General features: G+C 23.4%; 8 protein-coding genes across 8 annotated transcripts, besides 3 other annotated features; 4 read left to right on the plus strand and 4 right to left on the minus strand.

The window, feature by feature from the left end:
• Positions 1–599: 599 nt before the first annotated feature.
• Positions 600–5,375: a repeat region.
• Positions 5,376–5,591: 216 nt separating this feature from the next.
• Positions 5,592–6,566, plus strand: EHI_117620 (WD repeat protein; the record flags this gene model as incomplete). Its single annotated transcript, XM_646492.2, has 3 exons — positions 5,592–5,667; positions 5,735–6,176; positions 6,227–6,566. 3 exons carry the CDS (start codon positions 5,592–5,594, stop codon positions 6,564–6,566), a joined length of 858 nt encoding a protein of 285 aa, XP_651584.2.
• Positions 6,567–6,585: 19 nt separating this feature from the next.
• Positions 6,586–7,706, minus strand: EHI_117630 (uncharacterized protein; the record flags this gene model as incomplete). Its single annotated transcript, XM_646491.1, has 3 exons — positions 6,586–6,753; positions 6,838–7,146; positions 7,203–7,706. The coding sequence occupies 3 exons, from the start codon at positions 7,704–7,706 to the stop codon at positions 6,586–6,588; spliced, it is 981 nt and encodes a 326-aa protein (XP_651583.1).
• A 113-nt stretch (positions 7,707–7,819) lies between these two features.
• Positions 7,820–9,200, minus strand: EHI_117640 (protein kinase domain containing protein; the record flags this gene model as incomplete). Its single annotated transcript, XM_646490.1, has 2 exons — positions 7,820–8,735; positions 8,800–9,200. 2 exons carry the CDS (start codon positions 9,198–9,200, stop codon positions 7,820–7,822), a joined length of 1,317 nt encoding a protein of 438 aa, XP_651582.1.
• A 154-nt stretch (positions 9,201–9,354) lies between these two features.
• Positions 9,355–10,635, minus strand: EHI_117650 (cysteine protease, putative; the record flags this gene model as incomplete). Its single annotated transcript, XM_646489.1, has 1 exon — positions 9,355–10,635. One exon carries the CDS (start codon positions 10,633–10,635, stop codon positions 9,355–9,357), a length of 1,281 nt encoding a protein of 426 aa, XP_651581.1.
• A 390-nt stretch (positions 10,636–11,025) lies between these two features.
• EHI_117660 (uncharacterized protein) lies at positions 11,026–11,847 on the plus strand (the record flags this gene model as incomplete). The annotated part of the gene is made up of 1 exon (XM_646488.2): positions 11,026–11,847. The coding sequence occupies one exon, from the start codon at positions 11,026–11,028 to the stop codon at positions 11,845–11,847; it is 822 nt and encodes a 273-aa protein (XP_651580.2).
• Positions 11,848–13,232: 1,385 nt separating this feature from the next.
• EHI_117670 (uncharacterized protein) lies at positions 13,233–14,345 on the minus strand (the record flags this gene model as incomplete). The annotated part of the gene is made up of 1 exon (XM_646487.1): positions 13,233–14,345. The coding sequence occupies one exon, from the start codon at positions 14,343–14,345 to the stop codon at positions 13,233–13,235; it is 1,113 nt and encodes a 370-aa protein (XP_651579.1).
• Positions 14,346–15,242: 897 nt separating this feature from the next.
• Positions 15,243–20,537, plus strand: EHI_117680 (tyrosine kinase, putative; the record flags this gene model as incomplete). The annotated part of the gene is made up of 1 exon (XM_646485.2): positions 15,243–20,537. One exon carries the CDS (start codon positions 15,243–15,245, stop codon positions 20,535–20,537), a length of 5,295 nt encoding a protein of 1,764 aa, XP_651577.2.
• Positions 20,538–20,684: 147 nt separating this feature from the next.
• Positions 20,685–21,144, plus strand: EHI_117690 (uncharacterized protein; the record flags this gene model as incomplete). Its single annotated transcript, XM_001913854.1, has 2 exons — positions 20,685–20,851; positions 20,931–21,144. 2 exons carry the CDS (start codon positions 20,685–20,687, stop codon positions 21,142–21,144), a joined length of 381 nt encoding a protein of 126 aa, XP_001913889.1.
• Positions 21,145–21,177: 33 nt separating this feature from the next.
• Positions 21,178–21,871: a repeat region.
• Positions 21,862–23,148: part of a repeat region that runs on past the window's edge.

Below are 23,148 nucleotides of genomic sequence, written 5' to 3' on the forward strand. Positions count from 1 at the left end.
AAATATAAAATTCTTTATATTTTTTTATTTAATTATATAGGAATTATAAACTTAATCAAAGATTATACCATCTTTGATATCACCAAATTTCATTATTTTATCTACCACAACTTGTAACCATTACCTTAGAAAAGGGTTGGTGGCTAGTTCTGGAGGTTTTCGTTATAGTAATAATTCATTTATATAAAAGTTTAAAAATGGAATATGACGTGGATTATATAGTTTCTTTAATAATAATTATTATTATATAAATAATTATTTTATAAAAAAGAATAAAAATATTGAGAACTAAGTAATTTGTAAAATACATAGTAATTAGAATCAATTAGTATTATTATTATTATTATTATTATTTTTTTTTTTAATCAAATCAAAGTTTTTATTCAGGTAGTTAAATATAATTTTATTAATTTATCAACAAAAAGGGTTTATTATTTTTTAGAAATTTTTAATGTTTATTTTTTGTTTTTGAATAATTAATTTTATTAAAGTACTTTTTATAGAAATTATCTTATTTGTCTAAAAAAATACTTTAATAAACTGTTATTACTCTGTTAATTGAAATAAAGTATTATAAGATAAATATATTTTTAAATAATAAAATCAATTAATTAAGTATTAATAGAAATAGATTCTATTCTTCCTGGCTCAGGGGAGACTAATCCCGTCCCTTCGTCTTCTTCTTCTAGTAGCTCTACGGAGTATGTTTGATTGTGATCTCCGCAGTATTCCATGACATCCATCATGTTTTTAATCACAAGGTTTTTTACTTCTTTTTCGATGTCAATGTCAATTTTTAATTCTTTAATTAATTTAACACTTGAGTTATTTATTAATCCATTTATTGAAATTACTACTGGAATTATTCTGACATCTTTTATTTTCTCTATTTTCATTAGCATATTCTTTAATTCCTTATACATATTTCTTTTTTTCCAATAGGCTCCATTAATATTGTGATATTCAACATTAGTTTTATCAAATAATAGACCAGTTTTATTCTTTTTATCTAATACGTATATGTCTGGTCTTTTGTGGTATTGTCCATCACTTTTAGGCATTATTTGTTTGTTCCATATCATTGTGATGTCTTTATATTGGAACACTGTTTCATATGGAGGTTTTTTATATTGATTATTTCCAGTGTATTTTCTTATTAATCCCTCCCATATTATTATGCCTATATGGTCATGTTTTTCCATTTGTGATTTTTTATGACCAATGCAAGATAGTAGAATGTGCTCTACTGTAGCTATATTGTCTTTACAAAGTGTTGAGTATTTCAATCTTTCATTTTTCATTATTTTTGCTTTCTTATACCCACAAAATATTGCTCCATCTTGCATTTTAGTTAATTGAAGAAATTCATTCTTTTTAATATTGATGGACTTCCATGCTTTCACTGTAGTAGTTTTATCTACTCCTTTTGACTCGAACCATCTTCTAAAATATCCACTAATTTGATGACACTTCCATTTTTGATGTATTTATCATTAATTTTTTATTTCTACTACTACTTCTTTTTCTTTTTTCTTTTCTTTCATTTATTATTTCTTCTATTTTTGTTTCATTTATTTTATGAATTATTGTGTTTTTAATTCTATTCCATATTCCTTTCTTATTGTACCATCTATCTAATATGTTATTTCCTATTTCACTTTCTCTGGTACAGTAGTACATTACTGTTCTAATTAATTCAATAACATATTCGTCCCTTATATTTATTAATCCTTCACCCATTTCTTCTAGAGGGACATATAACCTATCTTTGGAGTTTCACCATTGTATTTTGCCTTTCTTAAATATTTTCTTATCTCCAAATCAATTTTATCTAGGTCGGTAATTTTCCAATTTACAACTGATGCTGAATATCTGAAGATATTGATTACTTCATTGTTTATTCGAGTAATATATCTTCTATTACTACTTTCATCAGTGTTTATTTCTTCCATCTTCTTCATTTTTTCTTTGATGGTTTTACAATTGAAGGTGTCATCAATTTCGTCGGACTGCCATATTCCTAAGTATTTATACAAGTCCTCACCTTCAACTACGGGGATGTTTTGCATTCCATCTGGTATTTCCTTAATGTTTTTTAATACCATTCCTGACTTTTTCTCATTCATTTCCATCCCTATTCCACTTATTATTTCCTTAATTTCATTGTGGATTATTCCCATTTCTTCACTACTTTCTGTCATTATTCTCAAATCATCCATATATAATGTGTGATTTGCTTTTGGGAATTTCTCTTCGATGATTTGAGAAATTACATTCATCTGTATGATGAAGAGTAGATTTGATAAGGAATCATTTGTAAAATTCCTCTATTTAATTTAATATTGCCTAGATATTCATTAAATTTATAACCGATGAATATCTTCAATCTAATCATCATACTTTCAATAATGTCAATGATGACACACTCATAATTAAAATATTTTAATGATTCAATTACCCATTCGTGGTTTACTGTGTCATATGCTTTCTTAATGTCATAATATGACTCCACATATTTTGGGTATTTCTCTTCTTTCTGCTGCTTCATCATATAACTATTAATTATTCCTTCTTTAGCAGCTAAAGATTGCAACTTACATCCCAGTTGATTTTTACTAATTTTCAATGATTCATTATTCATGTTAAGTCTTCTGTGAATCTTTTCTTTTAATATGGAGGTAAATACTTTCTTAATTACATTTGTACAACTGATATGATAATAATTAGTGACTTCATTCATATCAATTTGTGGATTAATAAAGTTCTTCCACTTATCATGTCTAATGGGATGTTTTGAATGAAGTTCAACCATTCATTAAAGATATTGAGAATGATTTCTCTTGATGATGACATCCTTTTCCAATAATACCCATATATAGTGTCTATTCATGGTTTTTTCCAGTTACTTATTCTCATTATACTTAAATTTAATTCATTTATTGTTATTATGACATTATCATAATTGAAATATCTTTCATTCCATGAGGTGATTTGTTTTATTTTCCAATTATCTTTATTTAATATCACCTGTGTTTCATATAACGATTTCCAATATTCTAAAGTAATATCGTTATTTGGGTATATTTCGTTTTTTGGGTCTTTCTTCCTTATTCTAATTTTCTTGTTAGAATCAAACATGATTTTATTTGTATTGATTCTGATTATTTCATCTTTATTAAATTTAATTCTTTCTTTGATCATTGTCATCATATATTTTAGGTATTTTATTCTTTCTAGTGCTTTAACTTTAATTCCTTCTTCATCATGTTCTTTTAATTTCATGATGCACTTTATTCTGTACCATTTCCTTCCCTTGACCAAATCTTCTAGTCTATTGATTTTCTTTAGGATTTCTTTTATTTCATCAAATTTGTCTCCTATTATTTTATTTTGGAGATAGAGGTGCATAATCATTGAAATCATCTTCATATCATCTTGCAGATCATCCATTCTGCTTCCTGAACATATCAATCTATTATTAATTTCTCTTATTAATTGGTCAGCTTCTTTTCTTTGAAAGTAGTAATTAATATTGATACATTTTCTACTTTCATTTCTTTCACTTTATTGATGAGAGTTTTAAGGTATTCTTCATCAATTTCAGTAGAGTTATTCTTTAATATGATGTTTTTTATTATTGAATTACACTCTACTCTTCTTTCTATTATATCATTTACTTTCACTTTAATGTATTGTTTAATGCTTTTCTTTTATTTTATGTGACATTTTAATATATTTAATATATTCATTTTCATTATTTACATTGATTTTTATTACTTTTATTATACTTTCAATTTGTTCATTTCTTATTTTCTTATATAATTTCTTATTCAACCAATTAATTGCAAAACAATACAACACTTCAATTAGAATTCTATTTGTTTGTTCTGTTGTATTTCTTGTCTGATTATCATCTCTTGTTTTTTGACAATCAGTGCTTTGCTTTTCTCTTCGATTTCCACTACTGTCTTTTTCATAGGAGTAGTTTCGTTCATCTCCATCGTTCCCGATGATGCTTTCCTCAATACTGGTTGTGTATTTATCACAAGTGTCATCGTTTTCTTCTTCTCTAGTTCCTTCTGTGAAATAAAATTTTCAATATCATCTTGTTGTTTTGATATTATTTGTTTTTGTGCTTCATTTTCTTTTTGTGTGTTGTCTAATTCTTCTCTTGTTATTTCTGCAATTTCTTGGTTTTTAATTGCAATTTCTTGATATTCAGAGATTTGTTTTTCTTTATCTCTTATTTCTTTCTTTAATTCTTTAGTATTTTCCTCTATCATTTCAATTTTCTTCTCTAATGTGTTTGCATTTTGTTCTAGCGTTTTGTTTCTCTTTTTTAGCTTTTCAATTTCTTCTTTCATTTCTTCATTTTCTTTTTCAATTTTCTTTTTATTAGCTTGGATGCTTCGGATTTTCTCTTCTTTATTATTTACTTCTGTGATTTTCTTTCCTTCTATCTCATTTATTTTTCCTCGTAGTTTTAAGTTTTCTTCTTCTAATTTTTCATTTTCTTTCTTCACTTCTTCATAATTCGTTTGAATCTTTTTAATTTGTGTTTTCATTTCTGTAATTTCTTCTTCAAATTCTTTCCTAACTATTTCTTTTGCTTTTCTCATCATTTCTTCTGAGATGGCTTGTTCTTCTTCCATTCTTTTCATACTTAATTCTTAAGTTTTTCTTTTAATTCAGTAATTTGATTTTTAAGTGCAAGTATTTCTTCTTTATCTTTTTCTTCTTCTATCTTTTCTTCTTTATTTTCTATTTCTTCTTGTACTTTCTTTATACTTTCTGTTTCATTTATTATTCTTGCAATTTTACATCTATCATTCATTTCTTTAATTGGGTTTTTGTTTTTAATTTCTGCTTCTATAGCCTTAATGTCTTTTTCCTCCCAATCTTTTGTTTTTTCTTTAAACTCTTCTTTCGTCTTTTCAATTATCTTTTTCTTTTTAATTGAATATACTTCTTGAAGAATATCATACCATTTTTTCTTCTTACCTTCATATTTTTTAAGTATTTCTTCATATTCTCCTTCTTTCCATTCACTTGTTATTTTTTTTTATTCTTTCTTGTATCTCATTTATTGTTAGCCATTTGTATTTGTTATTTGTATAATCTTTATTGTTATTGTATTTACCTTGTTTTTATTTGTTTTTCTTTGTGTCTTTCGTCTTCTAAACCCTTTTTCCTTGGTGTATCGTTTACCTTTATTATTATAATTGTTATGCCATTTATTGCTATTGACATTTCTTTTTTTATTGTATGACATTGAATTTCTATGTCTTGTTTGCTTTTCTTTACAAGACTCTAAGGTTTTACACAATAGCCATGGCATTAAAATTTGTTGTATTTCCTGCATTGGAAAAGGATCTCGATAAATATATTTTTAAGAAGAAGAAATAATAAATAATGACAAATTCATAGCAATAAAAAGAGTTAAATAAAAAAACAAATATTAAAATATTAAAAATATTCATTTTCATTGAGATAATAAATTTTTATAAAACGTTATATATAACTTAAATTAAAAAAAAAAGAAGAAAAAACTAAAAAAGAAAAACTTCAAATTAATTTGTAATAAAAAAACAATGAAATACCAAGCACATTCACAATCAACTACATCAATCCATTTTCTTAATAAAGACCAAGGAATTGTCAGTACATGTTTGTAGGTAATTTTTTTTAAATAACAAAATATTAGATTTATTAAATAATAACTGAATGAAACTAGCTGCTGATGGAACTCTTGTAATTCATGATTTAATAAAAAATGAAAATAAAGGAAAATTTGTTGCTCAGAAAGGAGGAATTAATGATAGTAGTGTATTTGATGAAACAACAATATTTGTTGTTGGAGAAGATGATAGTTTATGGCAAGTAGATACAAGAGCTCCTTCATTAATAAAGAAAATACAAATTAATCCAAATTCATCTCATCTTTGTGTTTCATGTTCTTTATCTAAACTTGTGGCAGTTTCAACAAACAATTTAATTAATTTATATGATATGACAGCTGATAAAATAATTAATGTTGACCAATCTATTCACTCAAATATTATTACTTCATTATGTTTTAATGGTATTTCATTACAAAGTTCTTCACTTGATGGTACAATTGTTCGTACCTATAAAGAGTCTGTAAAAACACGTCTTCCAGTTTCTTATTCACCAGTGTTTGTTAAACTTATTATAAATTATAATATAAAATAATAGTAATAAATAGTTTATATTCAGATTTCCCTCATTGGGATATCTCCATTGGTGGATGTGCTGATGGAAATATTGTATTATATAAAATGAATAATATTATTCAAACATGGAAAGGCTATCAACCTAATGGAAGAATTGTTCCAATTAAACCATTTGATAAAGACTTTCAAAAATTTGTTTCTGGAAGTGAAGATGGAACAATTAAAATTTATTCTGTTGGAAATGAAGAACCACAACAAATTAAAAAAGAGTTAACTGGTTCAATAACTTCAATAGATTGCAATGATACTCATATTGTTATTGGAGGTGTTGATCCATTTATATCTCTCATACAAAAGTCTTCTTTAAATTGAATAAATGATTGAATTATAATTATTTTTTCTTTTGTTCATTCCAAATCATTATTTTTAATACTCTATCATTATGAACTGCAAAAAGGGTATGAGGAATTTCTTTTAAAGAATATAAGTCAGAGTCTGTATTACTACTTGAATTTTCATTCACTTTAACATATTCTCTATCTCTTTTAATAATTCCCCACTAAAAAATAAATTAATCTCTTCTTTTTTTTTTGTTTGATAATTTCCTTATTAAAAGTAAATTAAATAAATAAAAAAAACAAACATTATCACTAAATTGAAATTTATTCTTTTCTACTTCAAATTTCCAATGACATTGTGCATATTTAAGAAATTCTTTATCAGTTTGATCATTTGTATGAAGAACAATTCCAATAATAATAAAAGAAATATTACATAAAATATCAATTCCAAAGTCATAAAAAGAACAAACAATAATACCATTACTAACAATAACAGAGTCTGGTTCTTTATTAAATATCACTTTAATTTCATCAGCACTTTTTCCTAAAAAAAGTTCTTTACATCCATCACAACCTGAAGAATCAATACAAAATAATAATTTATTATCTTTCTATTAATAAATAAAAGTTATTTTAATTTATTGAAGAAAAAATAATAAATACAAACAACTTGAACATCTCTTAAACTTCTATATTTTTCTTTTAAATCATATTTCATTTTTTCATTATTTGAATAACATTTAATAACAGTTAAAATAGGTCCATTATATTCTACTTGAATATGTTTATAATTATTAATAGCAAATTTAATATCTTCATTTATTTCACAATGATTCTTTAAATAATACTTTCCATCTTTTGTAAATATTGATGGATATTTAATTTCTATTCCTGTTATTGTTTGTTGTTCATCAAAAAAAATACTCATTTCCATTTTATTCCAACTATATATTTTACACATCTCTTTATTCTTTTTATTTTTTGTTTGATTATCTCCTTTCTTTTCTTCTATTAATTCAGTTTCTTGAGGATCTTTATTCTTTTCAAATATTGGTTGACTATCTGCACTTTTTATTATTGGTTTAATTAATTGAACAAAGTTATATAATGGCATTCCAATTTCTGCTCCTGCTATAATAGCGTCTTCAAAATTAACTTCAACACCTTCCATATCTATTATTGTTGTTTTATTCTTTTTGAGTTGAATTATAAATATTATTTTGTTTAATAAAAATATTAATAAATATAATACAAAAAAAAAATATTTATTTTAGTAAAGTTTGACTATTTATTTAATAAAGTATGAAACACACAACAAATGTCTGTAAACATTGAACACCCAAAACACGTTTGAAACAATACTTGATGACACCCATCTTTGGTTGAATAAATAACTTCAAATGGAATTTTACTTTTTCCATTAATTGTAGAAAATGTCCATTCTTTAATTCTTAATTCATCACAAATTTGATTAATCTTTAATTTCATTTCATTTTCATTCTCATAACTTTCACAAACAACTTTTCTTGTAGTTCCTCTGGTTGTTTTATCAATTAGAATATTATTATCTGCTGTTGGAATTGCAAGTAATATATTTTCTGATTTAATTTTAAAAGTATTTGTTTCATTTGATGAATTAAAAAATTGATTTTCTAATAACCGATACATTTCTTTTATTGTGTTAGGATTAGGTGATGCTAAATAATCTCTAATTGATAATTCATTAATATTAGGTAATATATAACAAATTATTTCTAATAAATCTTTTTGAGGAGTCAATATAACTGGACCATTATACATAGCTATTGATGTTTCTTTTGTATTGTCTAATGCAGCTTTAACAAAAGGATGTTTCATAACTTGTTGTAATGTAATTCTTTTTGAAGGATCTTTTTGAAGCATTTTTGATAAAAGATCACCTGACCCATGATTATCAGGGAAGTTTGTTTGTATGCCATCAAAAAAATAATGATGATTTCCATATAACATTACATGTAATAATTCTCCACATGAATAAACATCTGCTAAGAATGGGTCATAATCAACTCCATTAAATACTTCTGGAGCAATATAACCTGGTGTACCAATACGTTCTTTTAATTTTTCATTTAATGAAAATAATGAATAACCAAAATCAATGAGTTTGATATTCGTATGACCTGAGTCTAATAAAATATTTTCTGGTTTAATATCACGATGACTATTGATATAAATCACGAAATTATCAATTTTTTTAATGAAAAGACAAATGAAATAAAACAAACCAAATTCCTTTAGAATGTAAATATGATATACATCTTAATACCTGACAAAATAACTTAATAGAAGTTGTTATATCTAATGTTCCTTGTGTATGAATTAAATCATATAATTCTCCACCTTCCATATAATCTAAAACAATAAATAAATGAGTAGAATTTTCATAAACTTGATGGAGTTGTACTATATATGAATTTCTTATTATTTTCATAAAAATAATCTCTCGATAAATTTGTGATTTGATTTTCTCTTGTTTATATGAGCTTTTTTCAATGATTTTAATCGCATATTTCATTCCTGTCATTATATGAATTCCTAAAAACACAACGGCAGTTGAACCATGTCCTAATTTCTTTCCAATAATGTAATCTCCTATTTTATATACTGTTAAATCAGGTCCTTCCATTTCTTTCTATTATTTTTGATTTTTCTTTTTTATTTTAAGTTTTTTTTAACTTTATTTTAAAAAAATGTTTTATTTTTAATTTTATTCATTTCACAAAAAATATAAATATTTTTTGTTATAAAAACCAATTAAATTTTAAAAAAATGTCCCATATTTAGATGAAGAAAGTCATTAATAAGACGAATAAAGTAATAACAATTCCTGTTGTTTTGTTATCATTATCACCAGTTGGACTAACAACAACACAACCAATTGGGTCTTGCTTGTTTTCACCTGCACCATCTTGAGGATTGTAATCAGCAGTATCACCATCTCCTAATTCCATTTCAACATATAAATTATTTTGAAGTTGAGAACCATCTTCATAATGATCAATACCATTAATTCCACAAAGAGTATCCCAATCAATTTTGAAATGTCCACCTTCAACTCCCCAATCATTTCCCCATGAATTTCTTACCCAAAGGAATTTATGTCCATCACATTCTCCATAACCATCAACAGTAATAACATGGTCAGTAATTTGTCCAGTACAACTTTGAGATTTATAAATACCACCTGAATATCTATATAATGATTCAGTAACTTTCATTGCACTAATAAATCCATGATATGTATAAATAATTTCTTTTATTTCTTCCCAATTTTTATTGGCAAAGTGAGTAAATTTATTACTAGTAGCAAATTTTAATGGATAACCAAGATTTAATTTCTTACATTCATGTTTAAATCTTGTACAATCAGTAGGGTCTTCACATTCTGTATTACCATCAATAAATGGATAATCATCTGCATAATAAATTCCATCTACAGAATTAAGAACATTTTCAGCAAATCCTCCTCCACATCCACCCCATGATTCAGTATTACAATCAATTAATTGTTGGGCAGATAACATTTTTCGTTTTGGTTTATTATTATCAGCTTGTTTAGTTAAGTAAGCATAGATTGTTGATAAATGTTGTGCTGGTCCAACAGCATAACATCCACCACATACATTTTGGTCAATATTATTGGTTCCACAATAATTATATTCAGCTTCAGAAGTACATAATGTATAATTAGCTGGAACAGCTTGTTTAAGAGTTTGTTTTGTTAAATTTACTTTTTCTGTTTTAATTTTTTCTTGAATTCTTCTAGCACCCATTCTTCTATTATTTTGTATTTTACTTGATGTTGCAAGAAGTTCATTACCTTCCATATCTGCAAATTTATTAATTCCCATTGTATATGAACTTTCTTTTGCATTGTGCTCTCTCATCATTTTTACATTTTTTATGAAAACAGCTTTTCTTCTTAATTCTTCAACAAGATTTACATATTCTTTTTTATATTCTTGTTTAAATTGCTCAAATAACTTAACTGGATCTTCATTTAAATTAAATGAACTTCCTTCACTTCCTAATACTAGCAAAACTAAAACAACTCCTATCATAATTCTATGTTTTCAAGTTCTTCGTATTGTCTTTTTATTTCAAAGTATTCTCATGATTCTTACTATTTCTTATTTTTTTTAACTCACAAAAATTTATTAATTCTATTTTTATTTTATTACAAAATTTTTTCTTTCAATTATTTTATTCTATTATTTATTATGTTTTTATTATTATTTTAATTTTGTAACAAACTCTTAATGTAAATTATGAGATATTGGAATCTAAAAATAAAACATCTTATTGATGAATAACTTGTATTTTTTGTTAATATTTTTTCAGTATTTCTATTTTTCAAAAATAACTCTGCGAAAAATAATCATACTTTATTTTTGAAAAGTGAGATGACTTTTCATCTCATTTGATAAGATTAAAGCAATAAAAATTACAAAATGAAAAAAAAAATGAGTATCAATCTAAAATGGGTTTTGCATGAACTTATTGGACAAGGTAATTTTAATCCAGAAAAAAAGTATCTTGATAAGGTTATCCAGAAATCATTCCAAGGGAAGAGGTATATTATATTTAAAAAGATTAAAAACAAATTAAAAAGTAGATATTTTGATGAAGTTTTTAAAGGATTAATTCTTCTTCATTTTCTTTGTCAGAATGGAAATTGTATCATATTTACTGAATTTAAAGAAATTGTCATTCCAAAACATGATGTAAAAAATGTATTTAATATTAACCCAAATACATATCAGTTTTGGTGTGAACATTATTCCATTTTACTCAATTATTTATTTAATTTCCATCATAAATATCCTTATTTTGATGGTTCTTTTCATTTTACAAGAAAGAGTTTATTTCTAGTACTATTAAAAGAGAAAGACATGTTTATTAATTTATGGAATGATTGTTATACTTTATTTAATCAATGTAATCAATATGTAATTGACATAACAAAAATGATTAAATTTAATGAACAATTATGTTTTAGTATAGGTATTGTTGTGAGTGATATGGTTGGTATGTATTTAATGCTTACAGAATTACTTAATTTCATTACATCTGAAACAACATGGGAATTAAATAGAATTGAAGTAGATAAACAAAATTGCATAAAGTGTCTTTATCAAATAAAATCAACGTTATCAAACCAAAGAATGGGAAAGTATTTACCTAATAACCCTATTAGTAAATTACTTTTACATAAAACAAGAAATTCAGAAGATAATATGTTATGTAATAAAACTCATTTACAATTATTTTAAATATGAGGAAATTTAATGTAATTTTATTATTTTAAAATTAATTAAACAATTATTAAAAAATATTTATTAACAATTTGTTTTTATAACTTCAAAAAAAAAATGACGCAACAAAGAAAAAACTAATAAACTTTCACAGTACTATAAAAATTTTGACTAATTTATAAATTACTCATTCTTTTATAAAATATTTTATTTTTTAAAGAATTTAAGAATTATTTTGTTAATTTCTTGAAGAGCATCATTTTTTTTTTATCAATTTCTCTTCTTTAATGTTATAGATAAATAAAATATTCATAATAACTACAATAAACCTTATTATTATTATCTTGTCTTTTAATTTCATTTTTTTTGTTGAGATTATGATTAGATATAATAATCATAAACTCATTCAATATTCTTTAAGAAGACTATTATTAAGTTAAACTTTGTTTGAGTCTCACTTAGTTTTTGCAATTGATTTGAGGTAATTGTTATATATACTTATTGAATAACGTTTTATCACAAAAAAAATTTGTTTTTGTTTTAATAAATTGTTTTTCTTGATGTATAAATAAAACAATAAAAAAAAAGTGATAAAAATAGAAATTTTAATAAGTTTAATAAATTAAACTAAAAAGAATTAAAAAATAAAAAGTTAAAAAAGAAAGAACCCTAAAATAGGGTTATAAAGATGGTATAAAAAGCAAACGAAAAAATGGTAAAATCAACAAACTTATCCTTGATTGTTGTGCCTCAAGAAACACAATAATCTTTGCACAATGCGTCATGTGCACTGCGGCGTGTTGATGTCAAATGGGTTAACCTGGGAGTAATTTTTGTATTGCCTTTTAAGAGGCACCTCTTAACAACTTTTAATTTAATTTACCTTTTCTTTACTAAAACATTAGTTTACAAAGAATTTAATTTTGTCATAATTTTATTTCATTGTTTTGATAATGTTAAGAACATTTAAAAATATTAAATTAATAAAATATAATTAAATTTAAGAAACAATTATAAAGAAAAAAGTGATCAAACAGATGATAAATTAAACCAAATTACATTAAAATTAATATAAAAATAAACTACTAGGTGTGGATATGACTTAGTATAATATTATCAATACATAAACCATCAGAAATTAGTTTTGTTATAAATAATGAAAGTGTTTTTGTTCAAATAATCAGTCATTTCTTGAAACTCTTTTTCTTTACTCTACCCACACTTTTTATTTATTGTGTAATACAATCCACTAATAATTATCATTCTGTAATATTCATATAATGTTCATTCAAATATTTGAGTTTGTTTTTGTTTGTATTGTTTCATCTTTTGTATTTTGTTTTTTCCAAATAATTCATAATAATAAATTATAAAAAAAGAAAAATAAAGAAAAAACATAAAAATTATTTTTTTTTAAATTGTGTTATTGCCTTTTTAAGTTCTTTAAGTATTTGTTCCCACAAAGGACGATGAGCAATCGGTTCTGAAGAAATTTGTTTTTCTACGAAATTAAAACAATCACAGATAACTTTTTCATAACGGGTTTGGAGTGTGGCAGAAGTTAACTCTTTGTAAAAACACTTTAAACAAAAAGAACACAACTGATAAAATAATAAAACTTTGACAAGCTCTTGTCCTTTATGTATTGAATGTTGGGTAGAAGGTTGTTTGATAATTTCACCTTGTTGAGTGGTATTCCAAATTTTTAAAGAATCAATTTTATTGATTTCTATTCCATCAAATAATTTTGGATCAATTCCCCATTGTGTATAGTCAACATTTTGGACATTAGAAAGTCGTTTACTTTCTACAAACCCATAGTCTACTTCTTGCTCATCTTTAACATTTTTTTCCATCTGCCTAACAACAACTTCGCTGTGCCAATTAATTTGGTCAATAAATCGTTTAACAGAAACATTTCTTTCAACGTCAATTTGTCTTCTACTATTCATTTCTATCCCCCAAGTTATACCTCTAGTACCAAAACCTTCCCAGCCATCATTTTTTAATTCAATAGAAGCAATGTCTTTTTGATAAAAATCTCCCCTGATTTTTTTCTTTCTTTCTTTTCTTTCACGTTCATCAGTTCGGAAAGTGTCTTGAAATATATCAATACTATTCTTTTCTACTTCTCCAAAATATCTTGACTTAAAGAATTTCTCAAAAAAATCTTCTTCTTTCATTCTGTTGTCAAACACTTCTCTTTTGTACCTTTCTTCAATCATTGGATATTCCATAAATATTTGTTTTCTAAATGGCTCCCATTCTTTACTTTCAATAAATTTTTTAAATTCTTCTCTTCTGGGAGGTTCTCCTTCTCTAAAATATTCACTTACACAATCAGTTATTAATGCTGAAGAAAATCCAGGTTTTATGGTGTTTAATTTTGTTTCTTTTTCTTCTTCTATTTCACTATAAAATATTTCGTCATCAGGGATTAATAGTGTTGCAACGAGTTCATTATAAAGAAAGACTTTTCTTGGTGTGTCTAGTCTAACATCTTTTGATTTAGACATGTGAAGAAAAATTAACAAATAAAGTTTAATCTTTTTAAAGTTCATATAATTAATAGAATTATTATTAAAAATTATAGTAATAGAAGAAATGAAATGATTTAATTAACAAGACACCTTAACTATTAATAAGTTAAATAAAACATTATCTATTTCATAAATAAAGATTCTTATATTAATTATATTATCTTTTTTTATTCTATTTTGTACTTTTTATAATCTATTATCATGAGGTTATTGTTTGTTATATTTATTTATATATTAGAATATTTTTATATATATTTATTCTCTCTAATATTATATAATTATTTTGAATTGAAGTAAATTGATGTTATTTATTGACTAAAATTTCATTCTTCTATTGAAACAACTCTTTTTGAGTGTTATAAATAATAAAAAAATATGTTGAAGTGATAAATAATGAATAATTTTATTAAATTATAGACATTAAAATTCAAAAATGTTTTATTTTCATTATTAAAAAGACATTCCAGGTATTTAAAATATTAGAATAATATTTTTATTAATAAATAAAATTGATATATTAATTTTATAGTTTGTACTTAATAGTATTAATAAGTATAATTCAAATTGATTGTTAAATGAAAAGCATTAAGTTAATAAATATTTTTATAAGAATGAAAGGGAATATAAAAATTTTATAAAGTGAAAGTTAATTCATTCAAATAAATATTTAAAAAGAAAAAGAATTAAAAAAAATATCTTTTCTTTTGAACATTCATAAGAATTAAAAAGAAAAAAAAGTAAAATCATTAATTCAAATAATAATTTTAAGAAAGAGTTATTCTTAAAAAGATTTTTAGGAATTTTCATCAATAAAAAAATGAATTTCAACTAGAAAATTCAATTTAAAAGAACATTAAAAAAATAAACAAATTAATGTTAATTTATTTCATTTTATTTCAATTAGTCAATTCAGACTGTTGGTACTCACAAGATAATGAAATTATTTATGATCCAAATATTTCAGGAATGACATGTAGTAATCGTGGATATGGATGGAAATTAATTTGGGATGGAACAATTGATTGGATTATATTTACAGGAGAGTGTTGTGAAAATAATGAAAATTATTATTCTATTAGTTCATTAGCAGAAAATAGAAATCCAAAAGGAATAACATTTGATGAATCAGCATCAATTTCATTAATAAAACTTTTACCACCATTTATAGATTCCAAATGGATTATTGATGGAAGAAATATAAATAATGAATGTGAAATTTATATAGGAAATACAAGAGAATATGTTGTAAAAGATAAAGAAACAATAATTATAATTGGAACTAAAACATTAAAAATATATTTTGAAAATCAAGAAATTAATATTCTTCAATTTAAAGAAAAAGAACGACCGTATATGTTTATTTCTGGAAATTCAACTATATTAAGAGTCCAAGAAGATTATCAAATTAATGAATGTCATTATCTTTTTAATGCTAAAAATGTTATTGTTGAACAATCTAACGATTTTGTTATTCAAGGAATTTGTTCTTTTATGTCACAAAAACGTTATATTAAATGTCCTAAATCTAAATTTATTGAAAATGACTGTAGTTGTTTTATTAAATCAACTGTCAGTGAAGTTTCATTTACTGAATTTAATATGAATTATCCTGACTGTTTTGTATCAAGTGATTTCTTACCTTTAACAATTAAATCTCATCAAACAAATATTAAATTTGATCAACATAATCACTGGTTAAAATTAATTATTGAACCAAGAACACAACCACTCTTAATTCAAAGTAATGAACCAATTATTATTAAAGAAGATTTTATTCTTCCATCAATTACTTTTATTTTACAAACGAAATTAATAATTTCTTCTTCTTTAATAATTCAAAACAATGAGAATGAATTTTGTTATTTTAAAGAAATTTATGCTTCTTCATTAAAAGTAAATGAATTAAATAAAAACAAAATAATATTTAATTGTGGTTCATATTATATATCTAATAGTTTTAATTTACGAATTGGTTGTAAGAATGGTTTATATAATAGAATAGTATTAAATGAAAGTCAAATAGAATGTAATTGTTATTATAATAATAATACATTTGATCAAAATGATTGTAATTATGTTTCTCAAATGGAATCAAATCAATTAAAGTTATTTGTTTTGAATAAAAATTCTTATCATCCTAAAACTGAAGTATATTGGAATGAAATAATAATTCGAAATGGAAAAATTGGTGGATTTATTAAAGCAAATAAATGTATTTTAGATAATACAATAATTAATTCAGGAATTCTTATGTGTAATGAAATGGTTATTACTAATTCAATTATTGTTAATGATATTGCAAAAGTAGAAATAAATCATTTAATAGTAAAAGGTGTTTCTCGTTGGAGAGGAAATTGTCATTTTATTAAAATAACAGTAAATGGAAAATTTGATTATGATGGAAACTTTGTTTATGCAGACATTGTTGAAATGAGTGAAGACACTTCAATAACTTTTATTAATGGTGGTTATATAAATAATTTAACTTCAAATGGATATTGTGCTATTACAAGTGCATTTGATTTAATTATTAATGAATGTAATAGTATTTATATGATAGATATAATAGCACGTTCATTAACAATAAAAAAAGGAATGATCAATTTTAATATATTATCAGTAACTCAACCATTAATAATTAATGAACAAGTTATTTCTATTGCAATTAATTCAATAATACAAAATATTGATAATCTCTTTCTTCTTCTTGATATTCAAAGAACTTCCAAACCTTTAATTATTCAAAAAATTCCAATTATTAGTCCTCGTTCACATCCAGTAGCTTTTCTTGAAACTAAGAAAAGACCAAGTATTGTAATTTCATTAGAAAATCAATTTAAATATATGTGTGATAGTCAAGTTATTATTATTGGAAATATAACAAAATCACCATGTTCTTCACTTCATCTTGATAATAAAATTTGTAATTATGTTGGTGGATCAATATATTTAAATTCAAATGGAAATATTGATTATTCATGTCCTTGTAATAATGATAAAAATGTAAATAAAACATTAATGATTAATTCAAAAGAATATTATATGAAACAAAATGAAGAATATAATCAAATTTATAATCAATATAATAGTATTTTATATTCTCAAAATAAAGAACTTGTTATTATATTAGAAAAAGATATTCAAATAAATGGAAATAATAATTCTATTTTATTTAAATTAATGAATGACAATAATAATAATAAAACAGTTTTAAATATTCATATTAAAGGAACTGCTATTTTATTTTGTGAATTGCATTTTGGTTATGATATAAATATTCAATCTAAATCTATTAGTTTATCTCAAAATGGTTTATGTAAAGTTGTGGTAATTGAAAATAATAAAATATATTGTGTAGTTTGTCGGTATTTAATGAAAAATAATGAATGTTTAAGTGGTAAAGTTGAAGAATGTATGCATTATACAAAGAATGGAAAATGTTTTCAATGTAATGAAGGATATTATATTGATAAAGAAAAGAATAAATGTAATAAATGTTCTGAACATTGTCAATATTGTAATTCGAGTGAATGTATTTTATGTTATAATGGTTATCAACTTCAAAACAAAAAGTGTGTATTATATAACGAACCATGTAATTATTTTAAAGGAGATATTTGTTATAAATGTCCTCTTGGATATTATAGTATAAATGGAAATTGTACTCAATGTCAAGAAGGTTGTATAATGTGTCAAAATAATAATACATGTGAAAGTTGTGACATTGGTAATGGATATTTTGGAACAAATTGTTCATATATTGATCATTCAAAAATAATTAGTTCAATAGTAATTTGTGAACATGGATATTATTTTGATGGAAATAATTGTACACAATGTGGAAATAATTGTGGAGAATGTCAAATAGATTCATATGGAATAAAAAAGTGTTTAACATGTATAAGTGATGAATATTATCTTAATGAACAAGGAGAATGCATATTTGGAAAAGATATTTGTTATATTGATAATTGGAAATGTGTTTCATGTATTAATCCAAATGAATATTTTAATGGATTAAATTGTACTTCTTGTGGAGAACATTGTATTTTATGTTCTACAATTGGAATTTGTGAAGGATGTGAAAATGGATATTATTTACATAAAGAATTAAATGAATATGATCAAATTATTTTTCAATGTAAACCAAATCCTATTAGTAATTGTATTGAATATAATAAAGGAAAATGTATATCATGTAATAACGGGACATATTCTAACAATTATCAATGTCTTCCATGTCATGTAACATGTTTAAATTGTGTATTAAATTCAAAAACATGTTTAAGTTGTATTTCAGGTTTTATGATTCAAGATAATACATGTATTAGTGCTAAACAAGAAATTGAATCATGTGAAATATTTGCATCAGAAATAAAAGGAGAATGTGCAAAATGTAAAGATTTTTATTATTTAAATCAAAGTATTTGTGAACGATGTTCAAATAATTGTAAAATTTGTAATAATTTAACTTCATGTATTGAATGTGGCATAAATTATTTTTTAAATGAAACAGGAGAATGTGAATCAATTTTTCATTTAACGAATTGTAAAGAATTTAGAAATAAAGGATGTATTTATTGTGATAATGATACTTATCTTGATGGAATACGATGTGTTTATTGTAATGATATTCAAACGTATTGTAATAAATGTCATTGGGAAAGTGGAATATGTATAGGATGTAAAGAAGAATATATATTATATCAAGGGAAATGTATTCATTATTCATTTATTAGTCATTGTAAAATGGCATCTAATTCTATATGTAGTAAATGTTCATTTTGGTATAAACCAACAATAACAGGAATAGAATGTGAAATTAATATAAAATGGTGGATCATAGTTATTATAATAATTATGATATTAATAGGAATGATAATAATAATAATAATTCTTTATATAATTCTTATAAATATTTGTTTAAAAAGAAATCAAGAATATCAACCTTTATTAATTTATCAAAAAGTTTCTCAAACTCATTTAAATTGGATAAATTTACATTTAAAAGGAATTGTTGTAAATAAGAAAATATTAAAATTTACAGGAAATATTAATGAATTAGTTGAAATTGATCAACCAATATCAGATACTTTTTATATTGGAAATACAAGTAAAGAAACAATATATATAACATTTACATATTTAAATAAAAATAAAGAAAAATATTGTATTTTAATTAAACCAGAAATACTAGAATTAAAACAAGATGATTGTTATTGTATTACTGTTACTGTTATACCATATTGTACAACAATTATTAATGAACAATTAAAAATTGTTAAAACAAATAATAAATTAGGAATTGATTCAATTGATTCAATTAATATTAAACTTAAAACACAATTATCAACAAAACTTGATTATGATGAATTAATAATAGAAAAAAAAATTGGAGAAGGAACATTTGGAATAGTTTATAAAGGAATATTTAGAAATAATATTGTTGCAATTAAAAATCTTAAAAACATTCAAATTATAGAAGGAGTTGTAGAAGAATTTAAAAGAGAAATATTTTTATTAGAAAACTTTAGAAGTGATTATATTGTTTATTTTTATGGATCTGTTTTATCTACAAATAAATTTTGTATTGTAACTGAATTTGCACAATATGGTTCTTTACAAAATCTTATTAATACTTTAACCTTAAATGAAATATCTTTAAAATTAAGAATTAAACTTTTAATTGATGCTTCAAAAGGAATTAAATATCTTCATTCAAATGGAATATTACATAGAGATATTAAACCTGATAATCTTCTTATATTTTCTTTAGATCAAGACATTTTTGTTAATGCAAAATTATCAGATTTTGGTTCTTCTAGAAGTATTAATTTACTGGTAACTAATTTGACTTTTACTAGTGGAATTGGTACTCCTGTTTATATGGCTCCTGAATTGTTAAAAAGAAAAAAATATAAAATGTCGGCTGATATTTATTCATTTGCTATTTTAATGTATGAATGTATTAATTGGTGTTATGCTTATCCAATTTCAATGAAAACTTGGAATATAGCTCAAGATGTTTGCTCTGGAAAAAGACCTCCAAAATTAGATTCAATGAATTCTTCATTTTATGAATTATTAACACAAATGTGGTGTGATATTCCAAATGAACGTTTAACAATAGATGAAGTAGTTAGACAATTAGAATATTTACGTTATTAATATTTATTCATAATTAATCATTTTATTTTTTTAATTCTCAAAATTATTGATATATAAAGCACAAAAAAATTAAAAAAAAAAAAACAAGAAAATTCAAATTATATAAAAAATTCAATTCAACAAAAATAAACTTTAAAATATAAATTCATGTCGTTGTTATTTATTGTAATTTGTATTATTGTTGTTTCTGGTAATGATAATCAAAAAATTGATAGAAACCAATATTTTGTTTGTGAATTTCATACACCAAGAAAATGTCAAATAGAAAATGAAGAAGGTATTAAAGCATTTTTAAAATCAGAATTTCCAAATTAGTTTGTTTTAATTTATTAATTTACTTTTTTAAAAAAAAATATGGATTGAATTATATTTCAAATAAAATTAATTATTAAGCCCAATGCTAATTCATACTAATTCAGATCGTGCTGCTTTTGTGTTTTATAACATTATTGGACAAAAAATTGAAGAAATTTCATTACTAGGATTAAAACAATCACAAATTGAAAATATTCTTGAAAAACGTGGTTTTTATAATGAAAATCCAAGTCAATTTAAAAAATTTGAAGAATTATTTAATGATGAATTTGTAATGAACTTGATTAAATAATTGAAATTCCATTTTTTTTTATAATTTTATTTTAAGCAGTGAAGAAATGGGAATAATCCACAATGAAATTAAAGAAATAATAAGTGGAATAGGGATGGAAATGAATGAGAAAAAGTCAGGAATGGTATTAAAAAACATTAAGGAAATACCAAATGGAATGCAAAACATCCCCGTAGTTGAAGGTGAGGACTTGTATAAATACTTAGGAATATGGCATTCCGACGAAATTGATGACACCTTCAATTGTAAAATCATCAAAGAAAAAATGAAGAAGATGGAAGAAATAAACACTGATGAAAGTAGTAATAGAAGATATATTACTCGAATAAACAATGAAGTAATCAATATCTTCAGATATTCAGCATCAGTTGTAAATTGGAAAGTCACTTAGATAAAATTGATTTGGAGATAAGAAAATATTTAAGAAAGGCAAAATACAATGGTGAAACTCCAAAGATCGGTTGTATGTCATTATAGAAGAAATGTGTGAAGGATTAATAAATATAAGGGACGAATATGTTATTGAATTAATTAGAACAGTGATGTATTACTGTACAAGAGAATGTGAAATAGGAAATAACATATTAGATAGATGGTACAGTAAGAAGGGAATATGGAATAGAATTAAAAACATTAATTCATAAAATAAATGAAACAAAAATAGAAGAAATAATAAATGAAAGAAAAGAAAAAAGAAAAAGAAGTAGTAATAGAAATAAAAAACTTAAAAAAAGGTTAACTAATAGATATATCCACAATTTGATTTTTATGAATATTGAGAAGTGTTTATTTCAGTTTCTTCATTATGCCATATTTCTATAATAGAGTTTATTTCTAATACACTCGTATTAGATTGTTTTTCTTCTAATGTACTGACAGAACTGAATGTGTAAAACATTAAGTCTTTCATGTTTTTGATTATTATTGTTCGTAGGATTTTAGAAAAGTATAATTGTAATTTTAGTGTTTTTAATCTTCTTATAGACTCTTTTTGTATTAATCCATTTATTGATGATATTACAGGTATTATTTCTACATATATTATTTCTCTATTATTTCTTAATTTCTCTTGTATTTCTTTGTATTTATTTATTTTATGAATATAATTTAATTCTAAATTATTATCTTGACATATAACAACATCTATAATATATCATTTCTTCTCTTTCATATTCTGATAATATGCGTCTTGTCTTCTATCATGGAATGAATTATCAATAACAAATAAATCTTTATTGTAAGTAATGACCATTTTATCATTATTAATACATTTTGGAGGATTATTAAAGTCAATTGCATCAAATTCATTAAAATATGTAATTAATATCTGTTTATATATTTGTTTACATAATCATGTTTTAATATTTGATTCTTTTCCATTACATCCTAACAGGATGTGACTAATAGATGCAATTGTGTTATGACAATGTTTGCAATATTTTAAAACATCATTTTCGAGTATTTTTGATTTAATACTTCCTGTCATACTTACTCCTTCTTGCATCTTTATTATTTTGATGAATGCATTTCTTTTTATATTCAATCATCTCCATGTGGCTACTGTTAATTTTTTTATCATTGAGAGTAATATTTGCACATCTTATATATTCACAACATTTCTTTTCTTTCCATTCATTTAAATATCTATCATTTAATTCATTATTTACACATTCAAATACATTCTTTACATTGTGCTTTCTTTCATTTAATTCTATTATATTCATTAATTCATTAAAATTAATTTTCTTACCAAATGCTTTCTTCATTCTTTTATTTATTCCATTTGGATTTTCTTTTATTGCTTCTGTCATTTCTCATATTCCTGTGTTTGATATTTTTATTTTAAATATATTCTTATTAATTCTTTACCACATTCATCTCTTGCTGACATTAATCCTAATCCCAATTCATTTATTTTAACAAATAGCATACTTTTTGGGAATGTTTCTACTATATAATTGGAGTTGTATCAATGATTTTCTTATTTGTTTATCTATCTTCTCC

Source organism: Entamoeba histolytica, genomic scaffold, assembly GCF_000208925.1.
Source record: "Entamoeba histolytica HM-1:IMSS scf_1104750518095 genomic scaffold, whole genome shotgun sequence".
Lineage (NCBI taxonomy): Eukaryota > Evosea > Mastigamoebida > Endamoebidae > Entamoeba > Entamoeba histolytica.